The sequence below is a fragment of the Astatotilapia calliptera genome, chromosome 3, assembly GCF_900246225.1.
Source record: "Astatotilapia calliptera chromosome 3, fAstCal1.2, whole genome shotgun sequence".
Classification (NCBI taxonomy): Eukaryota; Metazoa; Chordata; class Actinopteri; order Cichliformes; family Cichlidae; genus Astatotilapia; species Astatotilapia calliptera.
Window position 1 is genome coordinate 31,893,132 of NC_039304.1, and position 12,423 is coordinate 31,905,554.

At 38.4% G+C, this 12,423-nt stretch overlaps 2 protein-coding genes across 3 annotated transcripts in view; both read right to left on the reverse strand.

The window, feature by feature from the left end:
- The window catches only part of LOC113019255 (receptor-type tyrosine-protein phosphatase H-like), a 423,637-nt gene that overhangs the window by 33,355 nt on the left and 377,859 nt on the right, over positions 1-12,423 (reverse strand).
- LOC113019293 (troponin T, slow skeletal muscle) lies at positions 59-5,966 on the reverse strand. Of its 2 annotated transcripts, none has more exons than XM_026162903.1 (13): positions 5,918-5,966; positions 4,719-4,748; positions 4,617-4,630; positions 4,502-4,528; positions 1,976-1,991; positions 1,818-1,875; positions 1,612-1,728; positions 1,381-1,458; positions 1,173-1,286; positions 950-1,059; positions 731-821; positions 607-647; positions 59-281 (listed from the first exon to the last, which is right to left on the reverse strand). In XM_026162903.1, exons 2-13 carry the CDS (start codon positions 4,739-4,741, stop codon positions 236-238), a joined length of 735 nt encoding a protein of 244 aa, XP_026018688.1. In that variant the 5' UTR covers positions 4,742-4,748; positions 5,918-5,966; the 3' UTR covers positions 59-235. The 2 variants fall into 2 exon arrangements, with proteins under 2 accessions (XP_026018688.1, XP_026018687.1); XM_026162902.1 differs by having other exon boundaries at positions 1,976-1,994.

Below are 12,423 nucleotides of genomic sequence, written 5' to 3' on the forward strand. Positions count from 1 at the left end.
ACTATGAATTAATAATATTTCACATCTTGTTTAAATGAAACCATTACAGCAGTTCAAATATATTTATATGTGTATTTTAATAGCCACAAATGTAAGTATAAGTTGATGTATTCAAATAAACCCTACAGGAAGCCATTATTTGAACACTGCAAAGGTGCTGGAAGTTTGTCCTGGAACTAGTGAACCATCCTCTTGTTTGTTTATGCTTCCTGTGTGTGTCTGTGTGTGTATGAGGTCACTTCCAACGTCCTCCAACTTTTCCCTTGCCATGTCCCTTTTTGCTGCATTAAGAAAAAAGAAGATTAAAAGGAGATCGTAAACAGTAGTTCACAGGAGATCAGCGAAATGTAAGAGAGTAAAGTAGTGCTAGTTCCTCTTTCTGCTCTGTCGCTTTATTTAAATATATTAAATAAAGTGTGTGTGTGTGTATCCTGTTCAGAAAGTAGCAAGATCTTAGATTATTGTGTTTCCTGTGCGTGTGTGGTTGTTGCCAGTGACCTGTGAAATCTTTGCATAGTCAAAGATGTGCAAAGAGTTGATCTACCTACAACCCTGCACTTAGCTCCCTTGTTTTGTGGGTAGATTGAGACAAGCCGTCTGACTCACAATTTCTGAGCGTGTTGGATCCTGTTCAGGAGGACATTGATCTGAAAAAGAAAAAGTACATAAGAATATAATGTCTCCGATTTCTAATATAAAAATCTTAAATATTCCCAAGTAAAGGGCTAACCTCATATTTCTGTCTCTTCATCTTCTCAGTCAGATCAAACTTTTCTGACTCCAGCTGGTGGATCCATTCCCACATCTCCTTGGCTCGCTCTCTAAAACACAAAAGGCATTACAGCTTGTGTCTAAGGCTTAAACAATTGTTTGCCTCAGGCTTATCCAGCTGATATATCTATAACATGTAGCTAAATAAAAATGTAATCCAGTGAAGGCTTTAACTGACCTCAGGCCATCCTCTTTCAGGCTCTCAATTGCCAGTGGCTTGCGTCTTTCTGCCAGTGTCTTCTTTTTGATTTCCCTTGCAGTTTGTCTTTTACCCCGTTTCTGCTCTGCCTGTAAGAAACGACCGCTCTTGCCCAGTCACATCAGCCTAGAAATGCACCTCACATATCTGCAGAATATAGCGGTACGCCTGCCCGCAAATGAATCACTTGAATCCCTCTGACCTTTGCTAGGAACCCTCCAAAGTGAGCGCCCATGTTGGAGAGAACTTTCTTCTTCTTGGCCTCATCATCTGCTCTCTTCTTTGCCTCTTCATCCTCTTTCCTCTGCCGCTCCTCCTGAGTTGCATCGTCACTTAAATTATTCTTTTCTTTGTTGGATTATTGATATTTTCATGGAATAAGCAACATATGTGTTAACATATTTCATTACCGCTATCCGTGTTTGTCTGTCCCGCTCTTTTTCAGCCCTTACACGCTGCTGCTCAGCTCTTTCTGCCCTCCGGCTTTCCTACATTGAAAAAAAAAAAAACAACTCTGCTGCTTTACTCTCTATTAGCCTGAATGGTGACTGCACCCTGACAAATCCCTTTTTCATACAAACAAGTGAGGGGAAAATAGACAAACATGCAAAACAAGAAAATAGTATGGGGAAGGGCATTACAATTCTTGCTTTGAGTCCAATCAATTCCTCTTCTTCTTTCTTCCTCTGCTCAAAGTGGACCTCAATCAGTGTCTGTAGTTCCAGAAGATCTTTTTCCATCCTTTTCCTATGGATATCCTAGCATGGGAGAAACTTACTGGGATTACTTATGTTTGGTTTTCGTGTAATGTATTTCTTTTCTTAAACAATGATATTAAGGCACTTACATCAAAGTCAACCCTCTCTCCCTCTGGGATTTTTGGTGCACCGAGTTGCGTAAGTGGCCTGTAAAACCACATGAAGGCGTACTGATTTGCTATGCTTTGTTTTTTACTAATCAAATCATTTTGAAAGCTCACAGCATAATATTCTTGTATTTTCTTACTTGTATTTGGGCCGTTCTTCTTCAGTATGGCAGCCAGAAAAGTAATGAAACAGTAAATCAGTTATTATCATCATTATTATTATTGTTATTGTTATTAGAATAATCAAAAATACATCTTGAAACAGAAAAGCTCAAGTTAAACCAAGTTTATATCAGACAGGAAGCTGTTTATCTTTATCTTATTCTAACCATCTCACACTCAACGTCGCAAAGACAAAGGAGTTGATAGTGGACTTCCGGAGGTGCAGAGAAGTACACACCCCCATCACCATCAACGGCGCTGCTGTGGAGAGAGTGAGCAGCTTCCGGTTCCTTGGTGTACATCTGGCTGAGGATCTTACGTGGTCAGTACACACAAACAAAACAATGAAGAAGGCGCAGCAGCGCCTCTTCTTTCTCAGGAGACTGAAAAGATTTGGCATGAGCCCCCGCATCCTCAGGACCTTCTATCACTGTGCCATTGAGAGCATCCTCACTGGATGCATCACCACCTGGTATGGCAACAGCACCGCCTACAACTGCAAAGCTCTCCAGCGAGTAGTGCGGTGCTCTGAACGGAAAATTGGAGGTGAGCTTCCCTCCCTCCAAGACATCTACAGGAAGCGCTGCCTGAGGAAAGCGGGGAGGATCATCAAGGACTCCAGTCACCCCAGCCATAAACTGTTCAGACTACTTCCATCAGGAAGGAGGTTCTGCAGCATCCGGTCCCGAACCAGCAGACTGAGAGACAGCTTCTTCCATCAGGCCATCAGACTGCTGAACACTTCATAGACACCTCAGCTTCACTACTGGAACTTTAACATTATGCACTCCATACTGTACAGTAATGCCACTGTTTTGCACATGTCTCAACTATGTATATTTTTATATATTTTATTTTATTGTTTACTCTATTTAATTTGTAAAATATGTGTATACACACACACACACACACACACACACACACACACGTAGAAAAATATTTAGTATACACATCCAGAAATGCATATACTATTATATATTGTACATATATTTATTAGTTTCAGATGTAGCCATTCTTGTATTTTGCTTGTTTACGTTATTGTATTTTGCACAACTCTGTTGCTTGTGAAGCTCGCACACAAGCATTTCACTCACATGTGCTGTACCAATGTACCTGCACATGTGATGTGACAATAAAAGTGATTTGATTTGATTTGATTTGTTGGAACCTCCCTGCAATTCATTTTCATTTACTGTTTGAATCAAGCTGTTTACCTTCTTTAAAGCTCACTTTCTTCATATTGGCAGCCACTAACAAGCAAAACAGCATGCAGGTGAGTCTCTTATGCTCACCTCCAGAGATTAAAATGTTAAAGATTCCCACATAGTACACAGCCAAGAGTGCAAATAAATGAAACAGAGGAGTCAAGGAGGCCATCTATGTCCAGCTTGAACAGCCGTCATTAAGTAGAGGTGGTGGCCTATGACACCATTTGTCAGCTACTTGGAACACAGTCTTGAGATCCTTTCCCATGCGATTCAACCCCAACTCACACCTCGACCCATGTGACCTTTATAACTCGTATGGTGAGGGTGGGAAAAAAAATTCACAAATGTTACAGATGTTTCTAACGACTCACATGATGAAAGAGCAGTTCAACTCAGCACTCTCTAAACCACCTCCAAGGTGACAGCCCCACCTTTGCCAGCTTTGCCTCTCCAAAGCATGAAATGGACATGCATGCAAAAGTTGCAGAACCAGAAAGGGGAGATAATATATTTAACCCTGTGAGACCCAACCCATCAAAAAATAGCCAGAAATTTCAGATTTTTTGGAACTGAGATGTTCTTATAACAAAATCCACAATTTATTTTCTGTATCATGTTTATGATATATTTATTATATATTTTTTGTATCGCATTTGATAAATTGGGCGTGTTTGGCAACTTTTTGTTAACAACAATGTTAATTTTAGAGGAAAAAAAAGAGTTTTGTCCATAACATTTTGAAATTATGGCAAGTATTGATCATGTTGATGACATAGAGGTCTCAGAAATTCATGTAGCAAATATGATACAAATGGCATTATAGGGTTAAAACCAAGAAGTGGCTAGTGAGCAAGGAATGTATGAAGTATGCTAGGTCCTTAATCACCAGAAATAATTAAGCTAGGCGGCTAATGTGTATTTACATGTAAATCTGTTAGTAATGTCTGTTTAAATGCTTTCCGATCATTTTCATGTTTGCTTTAAATAAAATATCTCCCTCTGCTGGTGCTGCAGCTTACAGGCTACCTCAACATGCGTGTCCAAATGGACCAGCGCATCTATTACACGTTTTTCCGTGATACTGGGTTGTGCACTAAGGTAGTGATTATGGACTACCCACAGAAATACAGAATCAACACGTAAACATTAAGTCAATTACAGGATTTAAACCATATTCGCAATTGTGTGGGTCTATGGGGTGTCTCTACTACTGGATTGCTAAAACAGCTGGTAGTTGATCTGTTATCTCCAAGGTATGCTAAATATAATCAACCCACACTGAGCCTTCAGTCTCACCTCCCTCTCCCTGCTCCTCATCTTCTTCTGGAGAAAGAAAGAGTCACAGTCTGATTGAGTTGAGATATGAATTGCAGCTTATATATTTATTAAATGAAAGAATTGCTGCCCTTACCCTCGTGATGCCCTCTAAATCAAAAGGAATTGAAAGAATGCATTAGACGTGCCATAAAACACAAGTTAATGAATTAGAACTTTCTGGACTGGATCGACTCACCCGTGTTCATCTAAGTAAGACATGATGACACTGGAAAGACACATAGAAATCAGTGCTATTATGTATAGTTATAATGCACCACACGTCTTTTTCCAAACCTTTGAAATTAAAAAAGCAACATCCAGTGTAAGATTTTACTTTAGGGGATAAGATTAAGTGAAAGGCCATTTGGAGCTAATGATCTAGGAATAGAAGAGGCCAGAGGGACACTGGATTGGAGCAGCATCCAATTATCCAGGATCAGAGTGAGGTAACAGCTGTCCAGTCCATCTTGTTTAATTTGATTTACAAGAGAGAATGTGGGATAGAAGGAGATTAAGCTGGTCGGCTAGCTGCTATTAACACCAGCCAAGTCCTCTATTATCATTTGATCTACGTGCAGTCTCAGTAAATTAAAAGGATCTTTAAATACGTGTGTAGCCTCACAGATATTTTAACCATTACTTCATAGGTTTATGCACATGTGTCACTGTGAGATGTTGCATGAGTACAAAACCATGTTTGACTGATCAAATAGACAAAAACCAACAAAGGCAAATTTGGGATATTGAAGTCTCATTCCTATGCAAATGTATGATACTACCTGTTTACAGGCACTGATAAAAGTGTCTACAATACCTCACAGGTCAATTTTAGCAAGGATTTTAAGATATGACTGTGTCAGTCTAAATAAACAGGTATGGACAAAAGGACTGAAGGATTTCAGGAGGATTTTATTGCATTAATTGACCAGCAGAGTTACCGAGAATAACTGGAGCATGTTTATTCTGAGAAATGTTACACCTTTATCATCACCCACTAACACACTGGTGGGTCCAGTATTTAAATACATTACAGAATTGTTTTGATCAAGAATAAACCACTGAGTTTTTTCACTTCATGAAAATCCCAAACACCAAATACTGCACACTGGGTGTTTATATTTCACTCAAAATAACCGGAAAAGACACTGAATATAACAAATAAGTCATTTCCAAATCCAAACTCACTAATCTGAGCAAAGTTTTTAGTGTCTTATCATCAAAGTCGTTCCATTTATTACAAATGCTTGATTTTTCATAGCTGTTAATTTAGCAATACTAAGTTGAGCATGTGCTCAGTGGAAACTGTAGCTCGAGCTGATTATCTTATTTGGATGTGGATGGTGCTATAATTTAAATGTCAGTTTAGATATCATAGGAAAAGGTCAAAGTACATACCTGAACAGCAGACAACAACACTGATGTTGAAACGAAGAGCAGTAACAAGTGCAGGGGAAACACAGCTTTATATGGGGTCCTCTGGGCGACAAGGAGGAGTGTGTGTGTGTGTGTGTGTGTGTGTGTGTGTGTGTGTGTGTGTGTGTGTGTGTGTGTGTGTGTGTGTGTGTGTTATTACTCATATGGTGGAAACAAATGTATTTCCACAGTCTCTGATTGTTTCACTATTGGTGCATGATGGATGTTATGCTAGGAATTCTCTGAAGTAATGAACATAATACTTAGTGCTTTCTGTTGTGCACCAGTTTGAGCTTAAGACCTTGAGGTCATTTTGAAGATTTTAGGACATTTTGGCAGCTTCTTGCTGTCAGACAAACCTTAAAACAACTGTTGGAGAATTCAGAATTGCTTTGGTGGTGAACTTAGGTAGAAGTAGGTCAGCATTAGGATATGAAATTTAGTTTTGATGGTTAAGATGAGAAAGGAAGTGGGATGCCAATAACTTACACGATACACAAATATGACCCATATTCACATGCTACAAACATGTGGATATGGGTCATAATTTCAAAATAAGGAACAGGGATTGAATGTGGACTATTAGTGGGTATTGAGGGCATAAGCTGAAGTCTGACAGGCAAAAAAAAATGAGAACAGTGTTTGATGCTGACCTTTGTACGTGTTTTGGAGTTTGCACGTGTTTTGGATTTTGCACGTGTTTTGGATTTGTACGTGTTTTGGAATTTGCATGTGTTTTGGAGTTTGCATGTGTTTTGGAGTTTGTACGTGCTTTGTCTCTAGGGGCCACCATAGTGGAGGTGTGATGGTGTGGCGGTGTTTTGTTGGTGACATTGTTGGGGATTTATTCAAAATTGAAGGCACACTTATCCAGCATGGCTACCACAGCATCCTGCAGCGACATGCCATCCCATCTGGTTTGCATTTAGTTGGACCATCATTTATTTTTCAACAGGACAATGACTTCAAACAACCTCCAGCCTGTGTAAGGCCTATTTGACCAAGAAGGAGAGTGATGGAGTGCCAAATGGCCTGTCCTCCACAGTCACCTGACCTAAACACAATCGAGATGGTGTTGAATAAGATGGACCGTAGAATGAAGGCAAAAGGGCCAACAAGTGCTCAGCATCTCTGGGAACTCCTCCAAGACTGTTGGAAAACCATTTCATGAAGCTCATCAAGAGAATGCAAAGAATAATCAAAGCAAAGGGTGGCTATTTTGAAAAATCCCCCCAAAATAAACATGTTTTGAGTTATTTCACACTTTTTTGTTCACTACATAATTCCATATGTGTTCATTCACAGTTTTGATTCCTTCAGTGCGAATCAAGCACCAAATGTGAAAATCAGTAAAAACATATATTACCCACAGTTTTTTATTGATCGTCTTCAATGTTCACAACAATATACTAGGCCTTGGGGGACATGAGTAGCTAGGTTGGCTAAGCATTTACCTTGATTGTTAGCACCCAAGATCAAAGTTCACCTTGAAAAAAAAATTCAAGAAACCATGTCAAGCAATGTATCATATGAAAAGGCATTGAGAGAACTGTACAGCACAATTTTTATATTTTCAGCCCTTGCACTTCAGGGGGAATTGTGCTCTCTTGGCGTCAACCACCTTTTCTCGTGTCTCCCTTCGGAACTTGCGGACTTGTAGTCCATATGTGGCATAGATGTACACTCATAGGCGCAACCCACATACTCAACTCTTCTGCTCAACTCACAAATGCATGGCTTTCCAACCGTACAAGATTTATTTCCAAGAAGCATTGTTACAACAAAGACATAATAGATCAAACACCAAGCATCCTGTCCTAAGGAAGGCACATATTCTTTTGCATCTTTGCTAAGCTTCAGTGCTTCATTTTCATAAAGACAAATACAAAGGCTACTTGCTAACAAACAAAACACTAATACGTGAAGTATGAAGTAGGATTAACAACTGCCTATTTGTAATAAAATAGCTTCCCATCAGGTAAGAAGAGAGTTGTTTCTAAACATATAGCAGGGAGTTGATCATCTGGGTGGACAGCAACTGCCATGTCATGATGTTAGGTGTTGTCAACACATACACATTAGTAATGCTAAAGCATCAATGTAATTTAAATATTTCTGAGAATTATGGAGAGTTAAATTATATGTAAAGTGTCACTTGACCTGGAAAAAATCTGTATATGAATCGTCTCAGGATTGCTGGATTTTCTGCTGGACTAAGTTTTGCATTCTTAGTTATTACATTTGAGTCTTTGTGTTGGTGCCTGTTCTACTTTCTAAGGTAGTGTATTTTTGTTGTTGTTGTTGTTGTTGTTGTTGTTGTTAGTTCTACTTACTGTCTCTGTCCTCCTGCTTATTCTTTGATTGTTCTCATCTGTGTCTCGTTGTAATTCTCTAATCAGTCTATGTGTTCTTCTGTATCAGGTTGTCCGTAATATTAATCCTATTTGAACATTTCAAGAGTGAAAAAGCCAAAGATTTTTATACAAAAGAAAGAAATCTTTAACTGTCAAAGTTTAAAACCTCTTTTTCATCATTACTAGGTGTGGCTGGTAATTGTATCCATGTAATGGGGCTGCTCAGTTAGGTGATTTATCAGAGGGAGCAGGGTAGATATGCAGACGTGGGCAGTTATAGACAGGCATGTGTCCATGCCACTAGCTTAAACATGTTACTGTCAATTCTTGCTATGGTTATGGTTCCTAACTATACTGTACAAGTATAGTTAGGACATAAGAGTAATTATGTAAGTAATGAAACGATTCCCAAAATAGTTTCAAATTTGTTGTCTGCCAGAACAACAAACAATTCTGTTCTTAAAGTTTAGTATTTGTCATTTAAACATTTTTGACTTATTCAATAAAATAGCTTCAATTCATTTAAAACCGAAAAATAAGTGTCTTTGAAATACATTTAAAAAAATAAGTGGATGCTACCAAAGTGACTCATCTGTCCGCGTTTTTATTTGCTTTAGGCCCTTAAGTCCTTAAAACTTCTGCCTGTAAATCTATCCACAAAACCTAACAACAAAAACAACTTAAAAACAAAAAATCTGTATTACTTCCATATTGATTTGATTAAGCACAAGACGCCAGTTATGCTTTGAAAGGGGAAAAAAGTCCCTCAAAATGTTAGAACGCAGTATTGTCACCTTCTTTGATGACTGGTTGATTTATTTCATTTTGTTGTCGCATACATTTGTTTTGGCACATTTATTAAATCCTCTGGCTGTGCATTCAAAGACTTGTGATTGTAACATTAAAGTAAGTACGGCAGGAAATGCTTCAGTTTCATGGGTTTTAAAAAGTTGGAGACTGAGTGGACTACCACTGAATTAAAAATTCTTTAACCACTTCAGTAGGCTAACAAATGCAAACTGATTTTTTCTAATTTACATCCTAGAGAAAATATGGTCCTTACAGTGATTTTATTGCTAGTTTCAGGTAAGTGTCATAAGTGATGAAATCCATTCATGAATCCATTTTCTTAACTGCTTATGATGAAACGTTCATGCTGAAGTTAAACAGTGTTATGATGATGGTGCAGTCCTCCTTTGTTTGATGTTTGGTTGGTGCACCTGTACAGGCTATGTTACTCTGTGTTCTCCCACTCATCGGGAGTTCTACCTGATAAACGGGGCTAAAATCTGGGCTGATGCCCAGAGTTACTGCAGGAGCAATTATGCCGACCTCGCCACGATTGGCAGCCAGGATGACATGCAGAGGCTGGTGAACATGGTATCAGCCAGTGGTGTGACAGCAGAGATGTGGATCGGTCTAACACGAACAGGCCCACCAGCCTGGCTGTGGTCTGTGGGAGAAACTCAGATCAGTGATGGAGTAGTTGAATACACTAACTGGGGCAGTTTACCAAGTTCCACTGACAACTGTGGAGGGATGAGGGATGATGGGAAATGGTTCAGCGCACCCTGTACAACAACGCTTCCTTATGTATGCCAAGGTCAGTGCATTCATGGGAAAGATCATTCAAAATACACACAGCTCCTCTTTCACATAAATGTGATTGCGAATAAAATAAACTATGTTACTATGTAATTATTCATGTTCATAGATCAAAGGTCAGAAGTCAGCATGTTGTCATAAAATCATCATAAAATGTCAAAGTTTTAGCCCTTGCCCTTCGAGGAGAGTTGTGCTCTCTGAGTGATTTTGTTTAGATTTTAATCTTTCTTGTTGTAAATGTTCACAGATATTGGTTCCAGTGGGTTGTATGTTGTTTTTCAAGGGACGAGCTGGCTATATGCCCAGCAGAACTGTCGCATGAACAACAAAGACTTGGCCAGTGCGAGGAGCCAGGTGGAAAATCTGGCATTACAGCAAATAATCAATAGCGCTGCGTTGTCCTCAGTCTGGATCGGTTTGTTCAGAGATGATTGGAAATGGTCCGACCAGAGCGACAGCTCCTTCAGATACTGGGCCAGTGGTCAACCAAATTATGATGGACTCTGTACATTGTACAATCCATCTCTCAAAGGATTCATGGACAGAGGCTGTACTTACTCTCTACCCTTCATCTGCTATGAGGGTAAGAATATAATTCCACAGTGTATCATGTACCTTTTTGACTTCTCATTGTTTATTTTTATAGAGAACAAATGTATCTGTTCTCTTTAGTTACTGCCATTCTTAACATGGCAGCTTATTTAACAAATTAAATGCATGTGAATTTTATGTCAATGTTCTGCCAATCAAGAAACAAAACACACCAGAACTGTTAAGGTGGAATTTAAGTCATCTTTGAACTTAAATGACTTCAGTGTGAGTGATGCCATTCTGCAGCAGGTCAGTTCTCTACTCTAAAATGTTCCATTAATGTGTCTTTTTAAAAGCTCTGATATAAGTCAAGAAGCCACTTTTACTGGATTCAGGCACTTATAATCGTAACACACTGTAACTAGCTCATGTGAATGCCTCCGTAGATCCAATCAAAGTACCAGAATGCCAAGGTTCGGTGGAGAGTCCAGCCTGATGGGAAAATTTTCCATAAGGAAGAGGAGAAGGAAATCAAGGATGCCTGTTAGAATACGACATGAAGTTTTCCTGGAGTGAAAAATTACTCACGATTTTGCATGTAGAGAATAAACAAAACTAGCCTAGCGTTAAATGAATAGAGATAAAGAGAGACTTTGCTTTACTGTTTGTTTTTAAAGTCTGCTCACATCATATTTGGAATGCTTTCATTTGGAGGGTTTTTTTAAGCATGTGGCAAATATAATATGCATATGTGATATATTAAATACTCATTAAAAGTCAGTTAAAAGTCTGTTGATTTATTACTCTGTAACCTGTAAGGGTAGACATGAACTTTCACTATTTTTTCCACATGCTGTCTTTTGTCTGAAAACATTATAATAAAGAAATATAGTGAATTACTTTGTTTGTCTTTGGGATTTGTATAAAATATTTGCATATGCCATATAGATGTCGGCACTGACAGCACGCTAGACAATGTTTATTCAAAATTTCATCAAGATTGGTCCGAGATCAAATAGGGAACATAAATACATAAGCTACGATCATTATACTATGATGATTAAAAATATTTTTTTTCCCTTCATAATATTGCATCAGCTATAACAAAATAATAAGAGAAGCTGCTCTGGAGTAAAAACAAAAGAAAGCAGTAAGACGTGGAGAAAAAAAGTGTTACTATTATCACACATTAATATCTAATCCCAGCACTGCCTAGCACTGGATCATTTCACATAATTTTCATAAATACAGCAATCTGAATACTGCTTTGGCCACTTTTCTTTATATAAGAAAATATGTGTAACTCAAGATAAAATAGTGAAAATGGCGACAGTGTTATAAGAGAGAATCTATAAGAAATATTTGAGGGAGTCTGACTGAAGAAACTAAAACATCAGCGTCTCTGGAGGAAGCCAGAAAGAAACACCTCTCATTTCATATCATGAAACTTTTTTAATCCCAAAGAAATGCGTTTTCATGGTCGTCAGCTGCTCCCACATAGAATAAAAGAAAACTGTCACGCTGTTAAAAATTTAATAAGTAAATAAAATAACAATTTAAAAAAAATAAAATAAAATAAGCAATAACAATCAAGAATACTCTCATTACAGTCAGTCCCATTTTAAGGTTTATGATGACAGTGAGTGACCTCACTGCTGAAATAAGAGACAGAAAGACAAGTGGCAGGAACACAGACAGATAGAGGAGAGGTAATAAAACAAGATCATTTCAACCCCCAATGGAAATACAGTGTGTTGGTTACATCAAGTTTTTGGAACCTGTGATAGCATCTATCAATTTAGATCTTTACAACATCCTGCTCAGCTCCTCACAGCTAAATTTGTTTATAAAAATGCAAATATGTATTCCATAGGCCATCAGTAAAAACACCAACACACTATGAAATGGACAAAAAAATAGACTTTCAGAAAGGCAGAAGGACAAAAAGCAGCAACCTGCAGAAGCGCACTGTATCTTTTGCTATGAAAGATGTGGCCA

Excerpts from the sequence above, each read along its gene's own strand:
- LOC113019293 (XM_026162902.1), bottom strand. The coding sequence starts at position 4,741 with ATGTCTTACTTAGATGAACACGG. Across the intron at positions 822-949 it reads CTGAAAGAGGATGGCCTGAG|AGAGCGAGCCAAGGAGATGT; the intron begins GTCAGTTAAAGC and ends TTTGTGTTTTAG. Across the intron at positions 648-730 it reads TGAAGAGACAGAAATATGAG|ATCAATGTCCTCCTGAACAG; the intron begins GTTAGCCCTTTA and ends TTTCTTTTTCAG.